Genomic DNA, 16,562 nt, shown 5'->3' on the forward strand with positions numbered 1-16,562 from the left:
TCATGTCTACAGAGGATTTCCGCTCATCCCGCCCTTATTGCTGTTTTAATGTCCCATGTTTTTTGTTTGGTTTTTTGGAGCCCGTAGGAGCCCGTAGGAGCCCGTTGGATCCCGTAGGAGCCCATAGGAGCCCGTTGGAGCCTGTAGGAGCCCGTTGGAGCCCGTTGGAGCCCGTAGGAGCCCGTTGGAGCCCGTAGGAGCCCGTTGGAGCCCGTTGGAGCCCGTAGGAGCCCGTTGGAGCCCGTTGGAGCCCGTAGGAGCCCGTTGGAGCCCGTTGTAGCCCGTAGGAGCCCGTTGGAGCCCGTAGGAGCCCGTTGGAGCCCGTTGGAGCCCGTAGGAGCCCGTTGGAGCCCGTAGGAGCCCGTTGGAGCCCTCATTTCTCCGGGATGAAAAGATGCATTTGAAGGAGCCTTCGAAATGGGACGGCCTAGTCGTGCAGATGTGACACAATCAATCTTCAAACTCAGCCTTTGAAGGATGCTTCACCTGAATTGAGACACATCTGTGGACTGTAAATAAGACACACGACATGGTAGCTACCCAAAAGTGAAGCCGAATCATCTGGATTGCCCCCTGGTGGCTTGCTGCACTATAGGTCATAAACCCCGCCTCTTCATGTTTGTCAATGGGAAATGGATATATTCAATATTTTGGTCTCCAGGAGGCCACAGAAGGACATTCAAAAGCGGACAAAAGCTGCAGGTTTCATGCAAGTCAAAACAATACAACACAAAAACAGATTTCATGACCAATGCAGTTCTGAAAGCTGGAGGAAAACTGATCTTAAAAGGCTATTTGACATTTGTTAGCCTAATTAAAACCTTGTTATTACACAAATCAGGTGACAGTCACAGCTGGTCTTATGCAGATTGTGTCCCAAAGTTTCGGGTGACATGGACTCCTCCAAGGAAAAGAAAACTGTTGTTGCCTGATTCTGACATGAGACAAATGAGTCAAGATCAACTTAACTTGGGAAGAACATGGTGCCAAGGATATGGAGGAAACACATTTACCAGAAGAAGAAGCAACTTGTTGCAGTGAAAAATTATCTATAAGATATCTGGAGCATTTGCTGTTAAATCTTAATATTGTATTTAGCCATTTTGAATCTTTTTTTTTTAACCAATGCATGCAAATGGGGGGGGGGGGGTATCCTGTATATGTTCTACATGAATTTTAATCACTGTGTAAATAGATGATTAAAATATATTGACATTTCCTTTTTTAGACTAATGAATCTAAAGAGTCATTAATCCTTTGGCTCTGAGTGCTTTCAAATTCAATTTCATTTGTAGAATCAATTCCTATCTACACATCAGATGATTGATAATCACATGAAGTGAAGAATGTAAAGAAGGAAATCAATAAAAAAAAAGTAATATGCAGTTCTGAAGTTTGTAGCTATAATTGTTTCATTGTGCTGTTGGTAATATTTCAAAACATGCTTACAAAACTATCTACAAACCAATGTAAAGTCCATTGAGGTTTATTTGTGCATGTTTGCAGCAGGAGCGCTGCCTAGTGGCACTTACCCTAAATTACACAAATCTGCAGATTACATTAATGTGAAAAAACTTGTGTAGCAGCATATATGAAATGCTGATAGTCTAATTTACAGTAAAACTTAGAGCTACTATGTTAATATTGTGCTAATGTTTAATGATAACAATTTGAAGTGGGGGGTAACAAAGTCATTGTGAAGACAGATTTTCTTTGTACATTGAATCATGTATTTTACAGTTTTGAGATGCTAGTATTTCCATTTAATGCATACAATTTATCAGATGACGACACTTTTCATATTAATAGACCCACTACATAGCTGAATGATTAAAAAGCAAACAAATTATGTACCAGCTTCTCAAATGTGAGAATGTGTTGCTTGTTTTAAGTCAAAATAATTAACAATGACAAGACTGTTTGTATTTACTGTATATTCACACAAAATCCTCCTCAAATTAGAATGAAAGGGAAAATATTGCAGCAAGACCAAGACAGATTGTGCACTCTGTCAGCATTGCCTCTGAAAACTGGATGAGGTATTTCCAGTGTGTGACACAGCTCACAGAGTTTTTCATGTTAACAAATATATAAATACTATATAATACATATATCTGCTAACAACTACATTATAAAACTAACTGAAGCACTTCACAAACCAGAGTGAGGTCTCAGTTCCACACACACATACACCCACACACACACACACACAGTTTTTGTGGTATTGAGTAACAGGGTTTGAGGCGGATGTGAGTTAGCTCTACCTGCAGCTGCTGTGCACAGCAAGTGGTTTGGAGATTGTGAGATTCAGGTCAGACAAGCATCGAGACACGATTCTGCAACAGCCTGTTTCTGGTGTTTGGCTCTGGACATGCTGCACAGCTCCGGGTTCGACTCAGTCTGCTGATCATCACTCACACTGTGAACGATGTTTCTCTCATGTTACCAAGGTTTTATGGAATGAATGGATCTTCTCTAGAAGAAAGGTGAACAATATGAATGTTTGGTTTGGTTCAGTTTTCCTGCCATGAAACAATCTACCCAAACAAAGCTAAGTGAAATAATAATAACAATTCTAATAATTAAAATGATAATAATGATAATGGTAATTTTTATTTTTGTGTGGTCATAAATTATATGAATAAAAAGGTTGGTAAACTGTGAACTCCAGTTGGAGAACCACAGGAGTTTATATAGACAATATAAAAGTACTAGTATATATAAATATAAATATAAAACAATTAAAAACCTTAATATATTAATTGATATTTGGGTTCATGGTGCATATTCTTAAATAAATTTGCATGCAATCTAATTCTCTAGAGATAATGACCAATCCAAAGTGGGTTACATACAATTTTTAAAACTAGGTTTGAAACAGGACCCGTGTACATGATAGGGCCTCAAGAGAACTGTTAGTTAAAGTGCAGATACTATGTTTTTCTTTATGATTAGAAGTTTATTTTTCATACTTTTACTTTTATATTGTCTATTTGATTAATGTGAACAGTTCAGGCCTCTTGCCCATATGCCCATCTGTCTCTTTCTCTATTTTCCCCAACTTGTTTATTATCTAAAGAAACCTATGATCACCTCCTCTGTTTCCCCATTTCAAAAAGTTTGTATCCAATGCAGCTTCATATTCAACAAATGAGATTAGACAAGTTTACTTTCTTTCCATAAATCCAGTAACAAAATATCAAACTACTTATTTTAATATTCAGACTTTGACGTTTCGGGCCTAAATAAAACGCCGTAACGCTATGTTGCCTGGTTCTATTTGAAAATCCGGCCGGAAATAGCGCCTCACACTTTGTGCGGCTGATTCTTTAGAGAGAGGCGGTGCTCGAGCTGCCGGTTTGTTCATCTTCCGTTTTAACGCGACATCACATCAAAACACAGAAGCAGCGCTTTTATTTTGTCCTGCGAACAACTGCGGACTCACAAATATGCAGCTGTGTCCTCAGCTCGGAGGGAGACGAGGCGAACATAGAATCAACTTCAGACAAGTCCAACTCCAGCCCAGAGAGGAGGAAAGGTGAGCTGATGGATGCTTTCATATCAGGAAACTTTCGAGAAATCACGCACCAAACTTCACAGTACAATTCAGCGACTTTTAGTATCAACTTATCTCTCTTCCTCTTTCACTTTACAGCTATTTCTCACTTCTCTATTGTTCATGTTACAGATTGACTGTAATGTCTTACTATACATATCATAAAAATGAATTTGTATAAATGTCCAAACATCTAATCACGTTAATCTGGATTAGTTTTTAATTCATTGTAATAGTAAAAAATCAAGCCTGCACTCCACTCTGGGCATTAATATCCTCAAATACGGGCAAACAAGGCTAAATCTTAACTTCTGGAGCCTTATTTATTTACTTTTTTATTTATTGTTGTTGTCTTTGTGTTTATTTACTGGATCTTCTTGTTCAATTGTTCCTGTGTGCCTCGGCTGCATGCTTTTACGTGCCTCGTTTTCAGGAAGTGGTTATAAAAAAGGCTGCTATTGAGGTATGAATGAGCGAGAGCTTGGGTTAGCAAGGGTCATAACTGCAAATAATAAGAAGAAATATATATATTTGTAAATTATACATAATTGAAATTTAATTTGCCTATGTTGTTATTTTGTGTGAAGCAGTTTATGTCTTTGTGACCAGAGCAGTCAGACATCAGGAAAAACCCACCACTGCACTACACTAATGTCATGTATAAAAGCACATCAGTCACAGGGACATTAAAGAATTAAATGTAGAAAGCAAATCCATTATTTCTAATAGAGTATTTTTACATTGTGGTCTTTGACACTTTTACCCACATAAAGGATTCGAGCACTGATCCTCCAACAGTTTGTACAGGCTAACTGAGTCAGTGTTATTCCTGGAATGTAAATGTTTGAAGAATAATTTGCCTGTTCAGCCATGACCGTGTTATTTGACTGTGGAAATGGTTAGCCTCCTCTTCGATGAACTATGAGCAGCTGTCTACTTACAACTGTAAAAAAACACCTGCAGCAGTCATATACAGTTGAGGAAGTAACTAAGTACATGGTAGGATTTTGAGGCACTTGATTAATTACATTATTTTCTGTATTCTACTTCTACTCCACTCTACATTTCTGGGTGAAAATCAGATTTTACATTATAAACATGATAATTGTTTACAATATGCAGCACTTACTGTTCATGAAGTAGGTATAAAACAGAGTAAAACACATTTTTCTGGATTTTAAGTACTTTCACTTTGGGCGGGGCACTAAAACAATATAAATAATTATTACTTAAAGCGATAATAGCAACACAAAACACACACACACAGTAAATATAATGCACAATGAGGAGATATAACACATAGGTGATATACCTCAGATTTGTAATGTTTTGCTGTTATGCGTGTTTGTTATCCTCATGAAGAGAGTTTAAACCCCAACCTTCACTAAGGAGCACAAACCAGTCTTTAAACTTTATATAAAAATTGGACATTTATCTTGACCATATCAATCAACCAATATGAATATTGTATCTTGATATAATTGTTTTGCCATTTCGTCCAGCCCTACTTTTACTTTTGGTATTTTCAACAAGTTCCCCAACCTGGACGTTCTTGTGTTGTTTGTTCCCACCCTCTGATACAACCCATGGTGTCCCCTGAAATAATAATCCAATGGATGCAGGCCAGCCAGACGTTGGTCGCCATGGTAACAATAGTAATTACGCAGTTAAGATTATGGAACAGTCAGTTTGGTTAGGTTTATGTTTAGCTTATAGGAAAAAAATCTGGTTTTGGGTTAAAAGAAGTACTTCCTTGGTTAACGGTTAACAGTCATGGATAAAAGAAATAACAGAGACTGTTCCACATGAGAAAAGAACAATGGTGGCGACCCATCCATCTCATCCTCCCCCTTACATGGACTGGGACTCTTAATACTACTTCACCTGACTACCTTCTTTTGTCCTGTCATAGTTACTAAGATCACTAGAGGTCACCTAACAATAAAACGTAATAGACGATCTATGAGGTCATCTTTTCCTTCTCATTTACAAGTGGACAGTCTCTCTCGTTTAGGCAAATTTTGCTCACGTACAGAAATATTACTTGAGATGGAGCATCTTCATATTGCAGGATTGCATGTTTACTTAAAATGTCTCTGATTTCAGATTTTTCTCGTAAAAAGCCGTAGCTGCTTCTCAATGATTGTTTGCAAAAAGTCACTTCATGCAACATTTGCAAAATGAGAAACCACCTGACACATTGCGGATTGCACCACTGCAAGCAACACTTCTTACAGCTGAATCTATCGGCTTTTATCACCACTGACAAAAATACTGCATGTTGAAATGACCTGACCTCTCTATATCCTCAGATTGTGTGAAGAAAAATATGTATTAAATACACTGAATATCCTATAGTCTATATAGATAACATTTTTAAAAAATCTTTCAGCTCATCAGATTGGATTATTTATATTGTTACTAAAAAGGCAAAAAAATCCAAGTTCCAGCACCTCTTTTGGTTTGCCATTAATTGTTTTCGTTAATCAATAGTGAAAATAACTGCTGGTTGCAGTCTTTTATGTCAAAAGTATGTAACTTGTTCTAATTATCTGTAATTTTACATTTCAAATATGTGACAACCACAAAAAGGCTGAGACTGAGAAGTTGGCTGCAATTGTAGGACAACTATTAGTGCTGCTGAAACGCCGACCAGAGTTTTGTCAGTGATACCGTGGTTATGTCCTGAGCCAATTAGTGCTACTTCAATCACAAATATGTCACCATTAACAGAACCATCTGACCTGATTTCAAAATGACAGGAATTGACATTATTACCTGACAGTTAAGTAAATTCTATTAAATGTACATACAAAAAACAATACAATTAAAAGAAAACCTGTCACATTCACTGGTTTTTGGCTTGAAAACATGCATGTTCATGTTTTATATATAATAATTTCAAAAAGTAAGTACTAATTTACTGAAAATAGGCTCATGGATGGTATCTGCACCTCTGCATTTAACCAGTCCTTTAAATCATACAAAATCTAAGATTTGTACCCGAATAAACCTAAATCAGGAGTCAAAGAACCAAACGATCCATCACTTCCAGTAGTTTCAATAATGTGGTGAAACTAGCAGTTTGGCGAGTAACGGTTCATGAATTGACAATCACATCCTGCTTTTACACTCTTCAAAGAGTCCTCTTGTTGCTAGAAGCGGATATAAGCCTGTGCAATATCAATCATTAAGTGTTGACTTAATCATGGGAGGTGTGAGTTAGAGCAGATATGATAAAAAGTCATGTAAGAACAGCTTTATGCACCAAAACTGTCCTTGATATCCCCTTTATCAGCAGAAGAGACTGGAATGAGAAGAAGGGAGGTTATTTTTACAGCCTCGAAGACAAATTAAGTGTCAAAATTTTAAACCTTAACCAAATTTAACTTGTCATATCAAGACTAAGGTAAAATATGTGTTGAATAAGTGACGATAAAGAGCAATCAAATGCTGTAAATAACCATAAAGTCATATCGACAGGGATTCTTGGGAAATTTTGATTTGGATCTTTTACTGTCAGATTAACAAAACTTTCAACTGAAAACACTTCAATTGGTAACACACAAATGTATTCGTTTAAAAAAATAAATAAAGTTATGAATTGTGTCAATATAATTTGTTAACTTCAACAGGAACCAATTTAATCCATCCCTGCGATACCAAATGAAGTAATTTTTTACATTTATTGGTCTAGCATTTTGGTTTTTGCAGTGTTGTCTATCCGACAGTAAAAGATGAATCAATCTTTGGTGCAGCCAATACCAGAGTGGAGGAACTTGGACACATAAGCCATTCATCCATTACTTTTTGCATCTCAATTTATCGATTATCTTAAGCTAACTATTTCAACTCTTTATCTGTAACTTTTTTTAATTGTTTAAACTCCATTACTTTTAGCTCACTGTTTCAGGAAGGGTTAACGTCTACTAAATTGGCGTCTGATGATGTGATGGCATTGGGGACTTATTTGGTTTAAGATCGAGCATTCATTTTCATTATTGTTAATAATCATTAACTGTCTGTATGTGGGAGGCATATCTTGAGAACTGTTCATCGAATCGGTTTCACACTTGTGTAATGTTAACATCCCACGGAAGTGCAGAGCTGAGTTTTGTGTGAATTGGACATGCAATACATTTATTAGTCATACATTTTTTTATAAACAAGCAGCAAGCTCTCTGTAGCAGTACAGTGGGGACGGTCAGTGTGCCTTCAGTCTGTGGACAGAGTTGAATATGTCTTCATCTACGTCCTCGGATAAACTACAGCAGCGGTCAGTGGCCAATAACATCTGGCCATCCAAATTATTTAGATTATCTGATTATTTTTATGTCAGCATATTGGACTAAGACACAGCACAGGCACAAAAAAATAGCATCCGTTTAGTAAATCATTCAAACAAATATATAAACCCTAAAAATGAATAAAATCCTCATTGCAGATAAACCAGGTAGGATGAACACAACGTTCCGCTGCAGTGTCTTGTTTTTAGCGGGTGTTGAGCATAACAAACATCCTGGTGGTGGTTTATCCTCAAACTAATGAACTTGATGATAGAACTAAATTAAACTTGGTGAATTACACTGGTGGGCTCAAATATCATGACGAGTATACCCAAATTCTGATCTGTTCTACATTTCGCTTCAAACTGTTGTTTCATTACTTTTACTTCACAGTCTATCCATTGCTTTGATTTCTAAACTGATCTAACTATATTCAACTTTTTATTCATCTATATTTGCTCAATTTGAGGCATAACAGGAGTCTTGCTTTATTTTGAAGTGTGTGTATGGGTCTTTGTGTGTATAGACTCTTTTATTAAGGGATGTTTGGGGGAAAGGAATTATAGAGAATATTTTACATCTCCTCAGTTCGCCACAGGTACTTGTTCAGTGATAAAAGTTGTAATCTTGCAATGCGCTCTACAGCTGCATCAGCAAAGGTAGTCAGTATTTTTTTTCGCAATAACTCACCACATCCTTCACAACGTAACCACAAACATAATGAATGTTTTCACAGCTGTGGGAAAATAACCAATTTACACATAAGAAACAGCTATCATGGGAATTTAACTTGACTTTTCATCCATGTTTCACTGTGCTGCTGTTTACTGTACTGCTTTGTATCTCTGTCACGTAGGTAAACAGAAATTGGGGAAGTGGCTTGTCGCTTCCCAATTTATATATAGATGAATTTGCTTTACTTCCCACATGTCATTTCCATGAATTCCTTAATTTAAGTTGTGTCACATGCAACCACATTCCACATGTTAATGGTTGAGTCAAGTAAAAAAGCATTCTGCTTTAGTTATGACCCCTAAACATTTAAATGAAACAGTACAATACAAAAATGTTTCATTTCAACTCAATGCTATAGTAAATTTCAGTGATAAATTCAAGTGCAGATGAACTTAGTCAACTTTTAGACAAAAAAGCTATTTTTGATCATCAATACATTATTTCAGTCATTTGTTTATAAATAAAAAAAAGGTAAATAATTCTTGCTCCAGCTTCTCATGAGTAAAAACCCATTAATCTGCATGGAAGATTATATATTCTATAAATAAAGTTTAGATTTTTTAAATCGATAAAGCTTGAGAGTTTAGGAGAGCAATTCCTGTTTGTACAGAATCCCTGGCGCCATCACTCTGCACGCAAAATAAAATGTTCTTTTCATTAAAGAAATTTGAGAAAAAAGTAATGTAATTCCTTAAAGTACATTTTGGTCACTTCCTAAAGATAATCCTGGGACCTTCCTCACACCTCAGCTGGGAAATTTCGGAGCTGCTCTCGTTTTAGCATATTGAGACCTCAGAGAGAGAAGTGTCTGCTTCCACAAATCTGATTTTTATCCAACATGCTCGTTGAAGCACCATGTTGACCTGTTTAGAGCAGAAATCTAAATTTAAGGACAAACTGCAGAATTTAACCTTTTACTGGATTAAAATATTCCTGTATGCTTTCTTTCTTTCTGAATAGAAAAACTTGCTGTGGACCCTCTGATCGCTGCTCTCCTCATTTTCTTCTTCATTTTCCAAACCTCTGTGACACTTCAGACCGTCCACATGGAGGCAAGAGCAAAGTTTGACTTTGTTGCAACAGCAGACGACGAGCTCAGCTTTAGAAAGGGTGATATGCTTAAGGTCAGTATATGTATATAAATATATATATATATGTTTATATACATATGTGGTGGCTTCATAATATTTCATAACTAATGTTCAGCTTCTTGTTGTTATCTTTTTCTGATCAGCTTTTAAGCTCACAAGATGATTGGTATAAAGCAGAGATGAACGGACAGGAAGGATTCGTACCACAAAACTACCTTGATATGCAGCCTCCGAGGTGAGACACAGTCATACTCATTAACAAACGCTGAGCCTGGACGTGGGTTTGTCACCTTGTTTAGGATAATGTTGGATTCTCACTCAGCTTTCAGAAAATACACATCACTGAAAGCAAAATTCATTGTGATCCTACCTTTCTTTAAAATTCGTTTTCAACCTGAACTCACTGTTTGCTGTCATTTGACATGCTGTCTTTTTTTACTGTAAATGCTGCTATCATTCTACATCTGCTGCGTACTTATATGTTTTGTCTACTTCTACGTTTACACCAGGAATTAGAGCGAAATGGCATTTCAGTCCCGTCCGCGTCCTGTACATGCGGCAGAATTGAATAAAGTTGAAGCCTAACATCACAGTGACAATAATTGTGAAATTTACAGCCAGGACTGAAATCTAAAGAACAGGAAGATTTATGAAATTTTTTGCTGAAAGAAAAGCAGCACCTTTAGTTTCTGACTTTACAGCAGATAAGCAGAAGCCTCATGGCCTCTGTCCGTTTGCGTTTCCAGATGGTTCCAGGAGAACGCCAGTCGTAACGCAGCAGAGGATCTCCTGAGGCACAAAGACGTCGGAGACTTTGTGATTCGAGGGTCCCAGAGCTCCCCGGGAGACTTCTCCATCTCTGTCAAGTTAGTAAAACAGTCTTGTGTTCTTTATTGTGCCAAAAACAATGCTCATGTTTAGCTTGTAGCGTGGTTTTAGATTCAGTCTATCTTACGATTTCCGGGGATGATGTCCATTGCAAGTAAACTTTGATGAAAATGTTGATCAAATTCATAAGAAGATGCTCCTTATAACTCCGGCTAATTGTCACAAGTTTTCTGCAGTGTCAAATTATCTCAGTGAGAGTTGTCAGTGCATGTAATGTACATAACAACTAGGAGCTGTAATAAGTCAACTTAGCATGCTTAATTTTTAAAGATGTAAATAAATATAGGGTAAAAAATACAGGACTGAAGTTGTAGCTTTTAGTGTTTAACATCAATGTTTAACATCAAAAATAATCTCCTAATAATTTAAATGAGCATAAAAAAAGTGTTTTTCCTGGAACATGATTGTACTCAACCTCATTTTTGTCAAGATCTAACGCCTTTTTTTCAATTTCTTCAATATTGCGAGATTGTTCAACATTTCACCTTTTTTTCAGAGTATCTTCATGTGTCATGTATCTTGATGGAACAAATCAGTTGTGTTTAGAGGACTGGTATGTAGGAGATTGTGAAATGTAGTGCAGCTCGATTTAATATAAGGTGACTATTGGGCCTTGACGCGTGTGCTGCACTGAGTGCTATTAATCTCATTGCTCATTTGGTGGTTTTAGTGTTTGAAATCTTTTAAAAGATCTGTGAAATTATTTAACCAGAAAAACAGTGAACCAATATTTCTACTCTCCTCACACTATGTAAACAGTTAACTGACTCATGTTCGCCATCTTTGAGTCTCTCTTATGTGCTGCAAACTCTGCAGGAGTTTATTTACAACCAGGAGACTATGCAGAAGCAGCGGCAGAATAAACAAGACAGCGGAAGAGACATGAGGTGATGTTGATCTGAAAGTGTCTGCAGTCGCTCAGACCACCGGGGAAAACGATCAGTGTAGTTCAGTGACTTGTCTGTCCTCTCATTTTTAATCTCTGTTCACTGCAAGGGTTTAAATAACTTAGTTTTACTTTAAGAATTAATACAACCAACAGTGTATGGAATTGCTCAAACTCAAAACTAAATTATTATTTCTATTATTATTATTATTATTATTATTAAAATGCATGTTAAAGCATCTTTAAGACTCATGATTTAAGGGAATTTGTATTTCATTGCAGAGTATGGAACATACACAGTAAATCTCATCCAGTAAGGGCCTGGTAGGTCATCAAGTGAAGTGATGTTGTAATTTTCCAAACTGACCAGCAGAGGGCGCTGCTGCTGAGGAAACAGTCCGGAGATCCAGGCATGAAAGCGACAGGGAGTCAGTGGGTGTTCAAGTTGTCTTTTTGGTGATTGCTTATCACGCTTACAGTTGAAGGTGGCGGAGCGTGGGGGAGCAGAGCGTGTGGGAGCGCTCAGAGATCTGAAGTTTAAAAAAAAACGTCCTTTTCTGAGCACTGTAGGGGGAACTCTGGGGTTTTAACAAGAATAACAAGTTTTGACAAGAGAGTCACTGAGTTCAGGTGGTTGCATCATGGATTTGGATTCAGAATGTCTTCTCTTGGATCGCGAAAACAACAAATCAAGGACATGCACTCACAGGTGGAGAGTGTTGAGTTTATTGAACTATGCTGCACGTAAAAGCATTCGGCTAAAATTGATCCCAAATAAACCCTCCAAGCTCCAACAGTCCCAGAATGGCATTCATTCAACCACTTCCCTTTGGAGTATTTAACATTTAACTGGTTTGGAGGTAAAGGTTTATGTATTTTATCATATATGGGTTCCAGTCCTAGATTAAGTGGGACCCAGATAAACCAGTATATTCTGGAAGGCACTACCTTAACCAAGGACTAATGGTCGAATGCTGAGGGGAAGCCTCGTTTTTCAGCATTTTTATTCTTTTTTAAAAATGTTCTATTCTTTTTAAGGAATCCCACTATACATGAGAGCTGGAACTGTGCTGTGCTCTTTGTGTTGGGGAGGGGGTATTCAGATGAGGGAGGGGAGTTCAATCTAAAATCTCTCTATATATCTGTGAGTAATATGTGGATTTGACATATGATGTTTAAAAAAAAAAAGAGAGAGACTGAGTCAGTCCTTTACTTTCTAGTTGTCAAAAGTAAAATCCAAACTTTCACTGATCAAATAGGTATCACTGCACACAGATCTTGTCAGTGACATTAACGTCACATTCTTGGGACATTTCAAGAACATTTAGATTTTATTATTGGAAATGTGCATAACGTTTTTTTCTGATTCTCCATCTTTTCCCTCAGACACGAGAGTGACGTTCAGCATTTCAAAGTGTTGAGAGACAACAAAGGCCAGTACTTCCTGTGGTCGGAGAAGTTCACCTCCCTAGACAAGCTGGTGGAGTTCTACAAGAACACGTCCATCTCTAAGACCAGGGAGATCTACCTCTATGACGGCAGCTCGGCCAATAAGAACGTCTCCTTGGCCCAGCCGGTACGAGACATTTCTGTCTTTTGCTTTGATTCACTATTAAACCTCCTCAAAGTGGATTTCTTAAAGTCACCAAAAGATCCGACCACAGTGACCACAGACCACTTACATGGGATGTTTGTTAACAATATATCAAACCTGTCTACAGGTTGGATTGATACATTTAGTTTTATCATTGTTTAATCTAACAGGTATTCTGAAAATGTATTGATTAATTGTTTGGTCTATAAAATGGCAGAAAATATTACAGTATAAAGTTAATCCCATCAAAGATGTAAAATGTATTTATAGCAACTGCTCCAAACTTATTTTGAGTGTGTAAGGTGAGATGGTTCGAACTCTCCCTCTGGTTGTTTCCTGCAGTGAGTCAGGAGTCAAACAAGTCATATCATAATCCATCGTTTCAGCTTGAAAACACATTTAAAGTCTTATTTCACATTAAAGAATTTTAGCAAAAACTTCTCTTTGCTCAATGTGAGAGCATCAATTCATTTAAATTTAAAGCACTGTCTAGATTTTTTAAATCTTTTATCTCTTCCATATGTGGTTTGATAATTATTTCTGAATTTGTATTTGTTAAATTCAGCAACAGTTTAAAGCCAAGCCTGCTAAAGCCATGAGATCTTAACATTTTATGATGTTGAAAGGAACAATTTGAGTCATTAATTAGTTAACAATGTTGAAAATTATTTAACTATGAAGGTATTTTCTCTAAAAGGTTTTGCTTAGTCTGCTTGTTCCATTGTTTCTATGAGGTTTCTCTGATGGTCTTTGTTGTTTGTACAGAACTGCAATGACAATGCAATGAAAAGTAATCAACAATCATTTTGATAGCTGATTTCAGATATTTTATAAAGAAGAAATGCCGAACATTTCATGACTCCAGCCTTATTGTGAATATTTTATGTTTTCTTTGTTTTCTATGTTGATGATGCAATGGTAAATTTGTTTCTGTTTCCATCATCCAGGCAAAGAGGGGAAGTCTGCCTGAACAAAATCACTCTGGTGCAGCAGTTGCTGCGCCGCAACGCAGAGCATCAGACCAGCCTCACAACCAGCTGGTACACTCTCCTTTTATAAATACACACAACTCAAGAGCCCTCCCAAACTCTCTATCTACCTTTATAGTAATATCAGTTTTATTCAGTGAAAGCAGAAACATATAGTAGACTTTCTTTCTCCCTCTCCAGGTCACGAGAGTGGGTCTGGAGGAACGTGCTCACACCATCGGTTACACAGGAAGAAACAGCCCCGTCAGCTCAGCTCATCCTCCCCGTCGTACATCTGAAACCTTGCCTCTGCCTCAGGTCAGCTCGCTGTCCTTTCTCCAAACACTGGGATTTAGGTTGAAGTAGTCCAAAACAAAATTCCTGTCACTTGCCAGATTCAAATTGTTTACCTTCTTTGTTCAGCCAATTCTCTAAAAATCAATGTACAGAAAAAGTGAGGAAAAACAAGTGCTCCGATTTGAAAATTAAACCAGCAATTCATTCTTGGTGACTGACTTGATTGATTAATTGACTATAAAATGTAATGACTGGATAATGTTCTGTCAAATGACTCATTTTATAATTTATGCAGCAATTCAAATGTATAGATAATGTGGGGTAGTTAAAGTAGCCTTACAGTAGCATTTGTCTATTAAAACACCCATTTAGCATAATTAGGCTCATTTTATTTGTCCTTTTCCCTCAACTCTGTATTAAAAAGAGCTTGGATTTATTACAGTTCAACTTTCTGAATAGATAGAGAAATATTGTGAATCTAAAATGGAGATTATAGTAGCAGCCTCTTCACGTAAATCTCAAAAGCAACGAGGTAGGTAAAAACAAAAAGGCTCAATGGTCCCCTATGAAACCACATTTAAACATTATTTGAATCTGCACTAAATTTCACAGACTCATAAATATCCGTCCCCCTTAATATGCCTGATTTTCTTCATCAAGATGAATAAATTACTTCTTATGACTTCTTATGACTTCTTCTCTGGGCAATCAGTGAAATAATCCCCCCCAAAAAATACCCTCTGAAGCAACAAATCTAATCGACTTAAGTCAGAACTCAAATTTGTAATTTGAGAAACTTCTGTAATTGAGTTTACAAAAAACTAAATGTTGGAAAAAGCTAAATGTTGGAAAACCAGGATTTTTCTCTGCAGTGCTCCACTGTCAGGTATTGATCAGTGTTTGGTTTTCCTCCACTGTCCCACAGAGGCCGTCTGCGGTGCAGGTGAAGGCGCTGTACGACTTCACCGCAGAGGAAGACGATGAGCTCGGTTTCTCGGCAGGAGATGTCATTGAAGTGCTGGATCGCTCAGACGCCTCTTGGTGGAAAGGGAGGCTGCGGGGGAAAATGGGTCTGTTTCCTGCCAACTACACAACAGCGCAGCTGTGAGAAAACACCCCAGGCGACACACTTACTCTGCCTACACACATTCACAGACTCGCTCTGCAGGTGCAACGGCCCTGAATGTGTGTGGTTTTTTTTTTTACACTGAGCCCGTCAGTGACTCATCTAATCTCTGCACCGCATATCAGCACTTCATCAGCACTCCGGTTTCCAAATGAGTGAGTCAGTTTGTGTTTTCAGATCATATTCGTATGTATACAAACTACTTGGTGCTGTGCTTGTTCAGGTTTTATTGGACTTACTTATTCTCAAAGGAGCAAAGGCACATCCTCAAACAGGAGCTGCTGCAGATGGCATCCGTACTACAACAAGTCTGTCAGCATATTTATTTGCTCGTTTGCCTTTTATACCAATAAAAAGTTTTGAATAAAAACAAGTTTGTGGATTTCTCAATGCAATGTCCTGAATGGTCACTACCCTAGTTTAAGGTGCATCCTTGGTGCTGGATGCTTCTAAGCATGTGGCCTTATATTTCAGCTATTGTAGAGTTAACAGTGGATCTGTGAGCAACTTGTAAAGTTAAACATTTGATTGGATTGGATTCACAAAAACTGAAAAATAATCAAAATGCTAATGTTTTTTTATTACCTGAAAGACAGTATGGTCCTCTGCTCGCCTCACATTGCCCATGCAGTGTCTTTATTTATATGCTGCTTGTGTTATTTAGCTGTGTTAAACAGGATTATAAACTAAGTATTTTTCTAAATGCGGCATCAGTCCCACCGGATGGACATGAAGGAGCTGCCAGATTTTGCAGGTCAATCAGACATATACATTGTTTCAAGACCAGCTAATCTCTGCCCTACAGCCTCAGTGGTAGGTGAATAAAACTGTGAGTTTTGAAAACTTGTGGACTTAATTTTTTGCAAATCCAACGAGGTTGATTAATTGAGGATATAAAGAGTTTAGCAGCAGGTTTACAGGGAAATAAAACAAGCAAATAACTTAAGAACAGTAAGAGCAAGACTATCAAAATAAACGAACAAACAGCATCAACATTGCTCACCATATATAGCCTGTATAGATCCAGATATAAAAGCACTCACTTACAGCTTGGGCTCTAATCAGGAGCTGAGTTATACATAGATGAGACCATTTTATTCTGAAAGGTGTGTAACAGGAAGCTGTTCAATAACGG

The 16,562-nt window shown here is 37.5% G+C and overlaps 1 protein-coding gene across 3 annotated transcripts; it reads left to right on the top strand.

Annotated features, from left to right (window-relative positions):
* The first annotated feature begins 3,335 nt into the window (after window positions 1-3,335).
* Window positions 3,336-15,797, top strand: grap2a (GRB2 related adaptor protein 2a). 3 transcript variants are annotated; one of them, XR_004614730.1, is made up of 9 exons: window positions 3,337-3,538; window positions 9,538-9,701; window positions 9,812-9,903; window positions 10,415-10,534; window positions 12,829-13,018; window positions 13,984-14,076; window positions 14,206-14,322; window positions 15,227-15,490; window positions 15,544-15,797. XR_004614730.1 is itself a non-coding variant. In XM_034593905.1 (8 exons), the coding sequence occupies exons 2-8, from the start codon at window positions 9,624-9,626 to the stop codon at window positions 15,407-15,409; spliced, it is 873 nt and encodes a 290-aa protein (XP_034449796.1). In that variant the 5' UTR covers window positions 3,336-3,538; window positions 9,615-9,623; the 3' UTR covers window positions 15,410-15,797. The 3 variants fall into 3 exon arrangements, 2 of the variants coding, with proteins under 2 accessions (XP_034449796.1, XP_034449795.1); XM_034593905.1 differs by having other exon boundaries at window positions 3,336-3,538; window positions 9,615-9,701; window positions 15,227-15,797; XM_034593904.1 differs by having other exon boundaries at window positions 15,227-15,797.
* Window positions 15,798-16,562: the final 765 nt, after the last annotated feature.

Source organism: Hippoglossus hippoglossus, chromosome 8 (genome assembly GCF_009819705.1).
Source record: "Hippoglossus hippoglossus isolate fHipHip1 chromosome 8, fHipHip1.pri, whole genome shotgun sequence".
In the NCBI taxonomy this organism is placed as follows: Eukaryota; Metazoa; Chordata; class Actinopteri; order Pleuronectiformes; family Pleuronectidae; genus Hippoglossus; species Hippoglossus hippoglossus.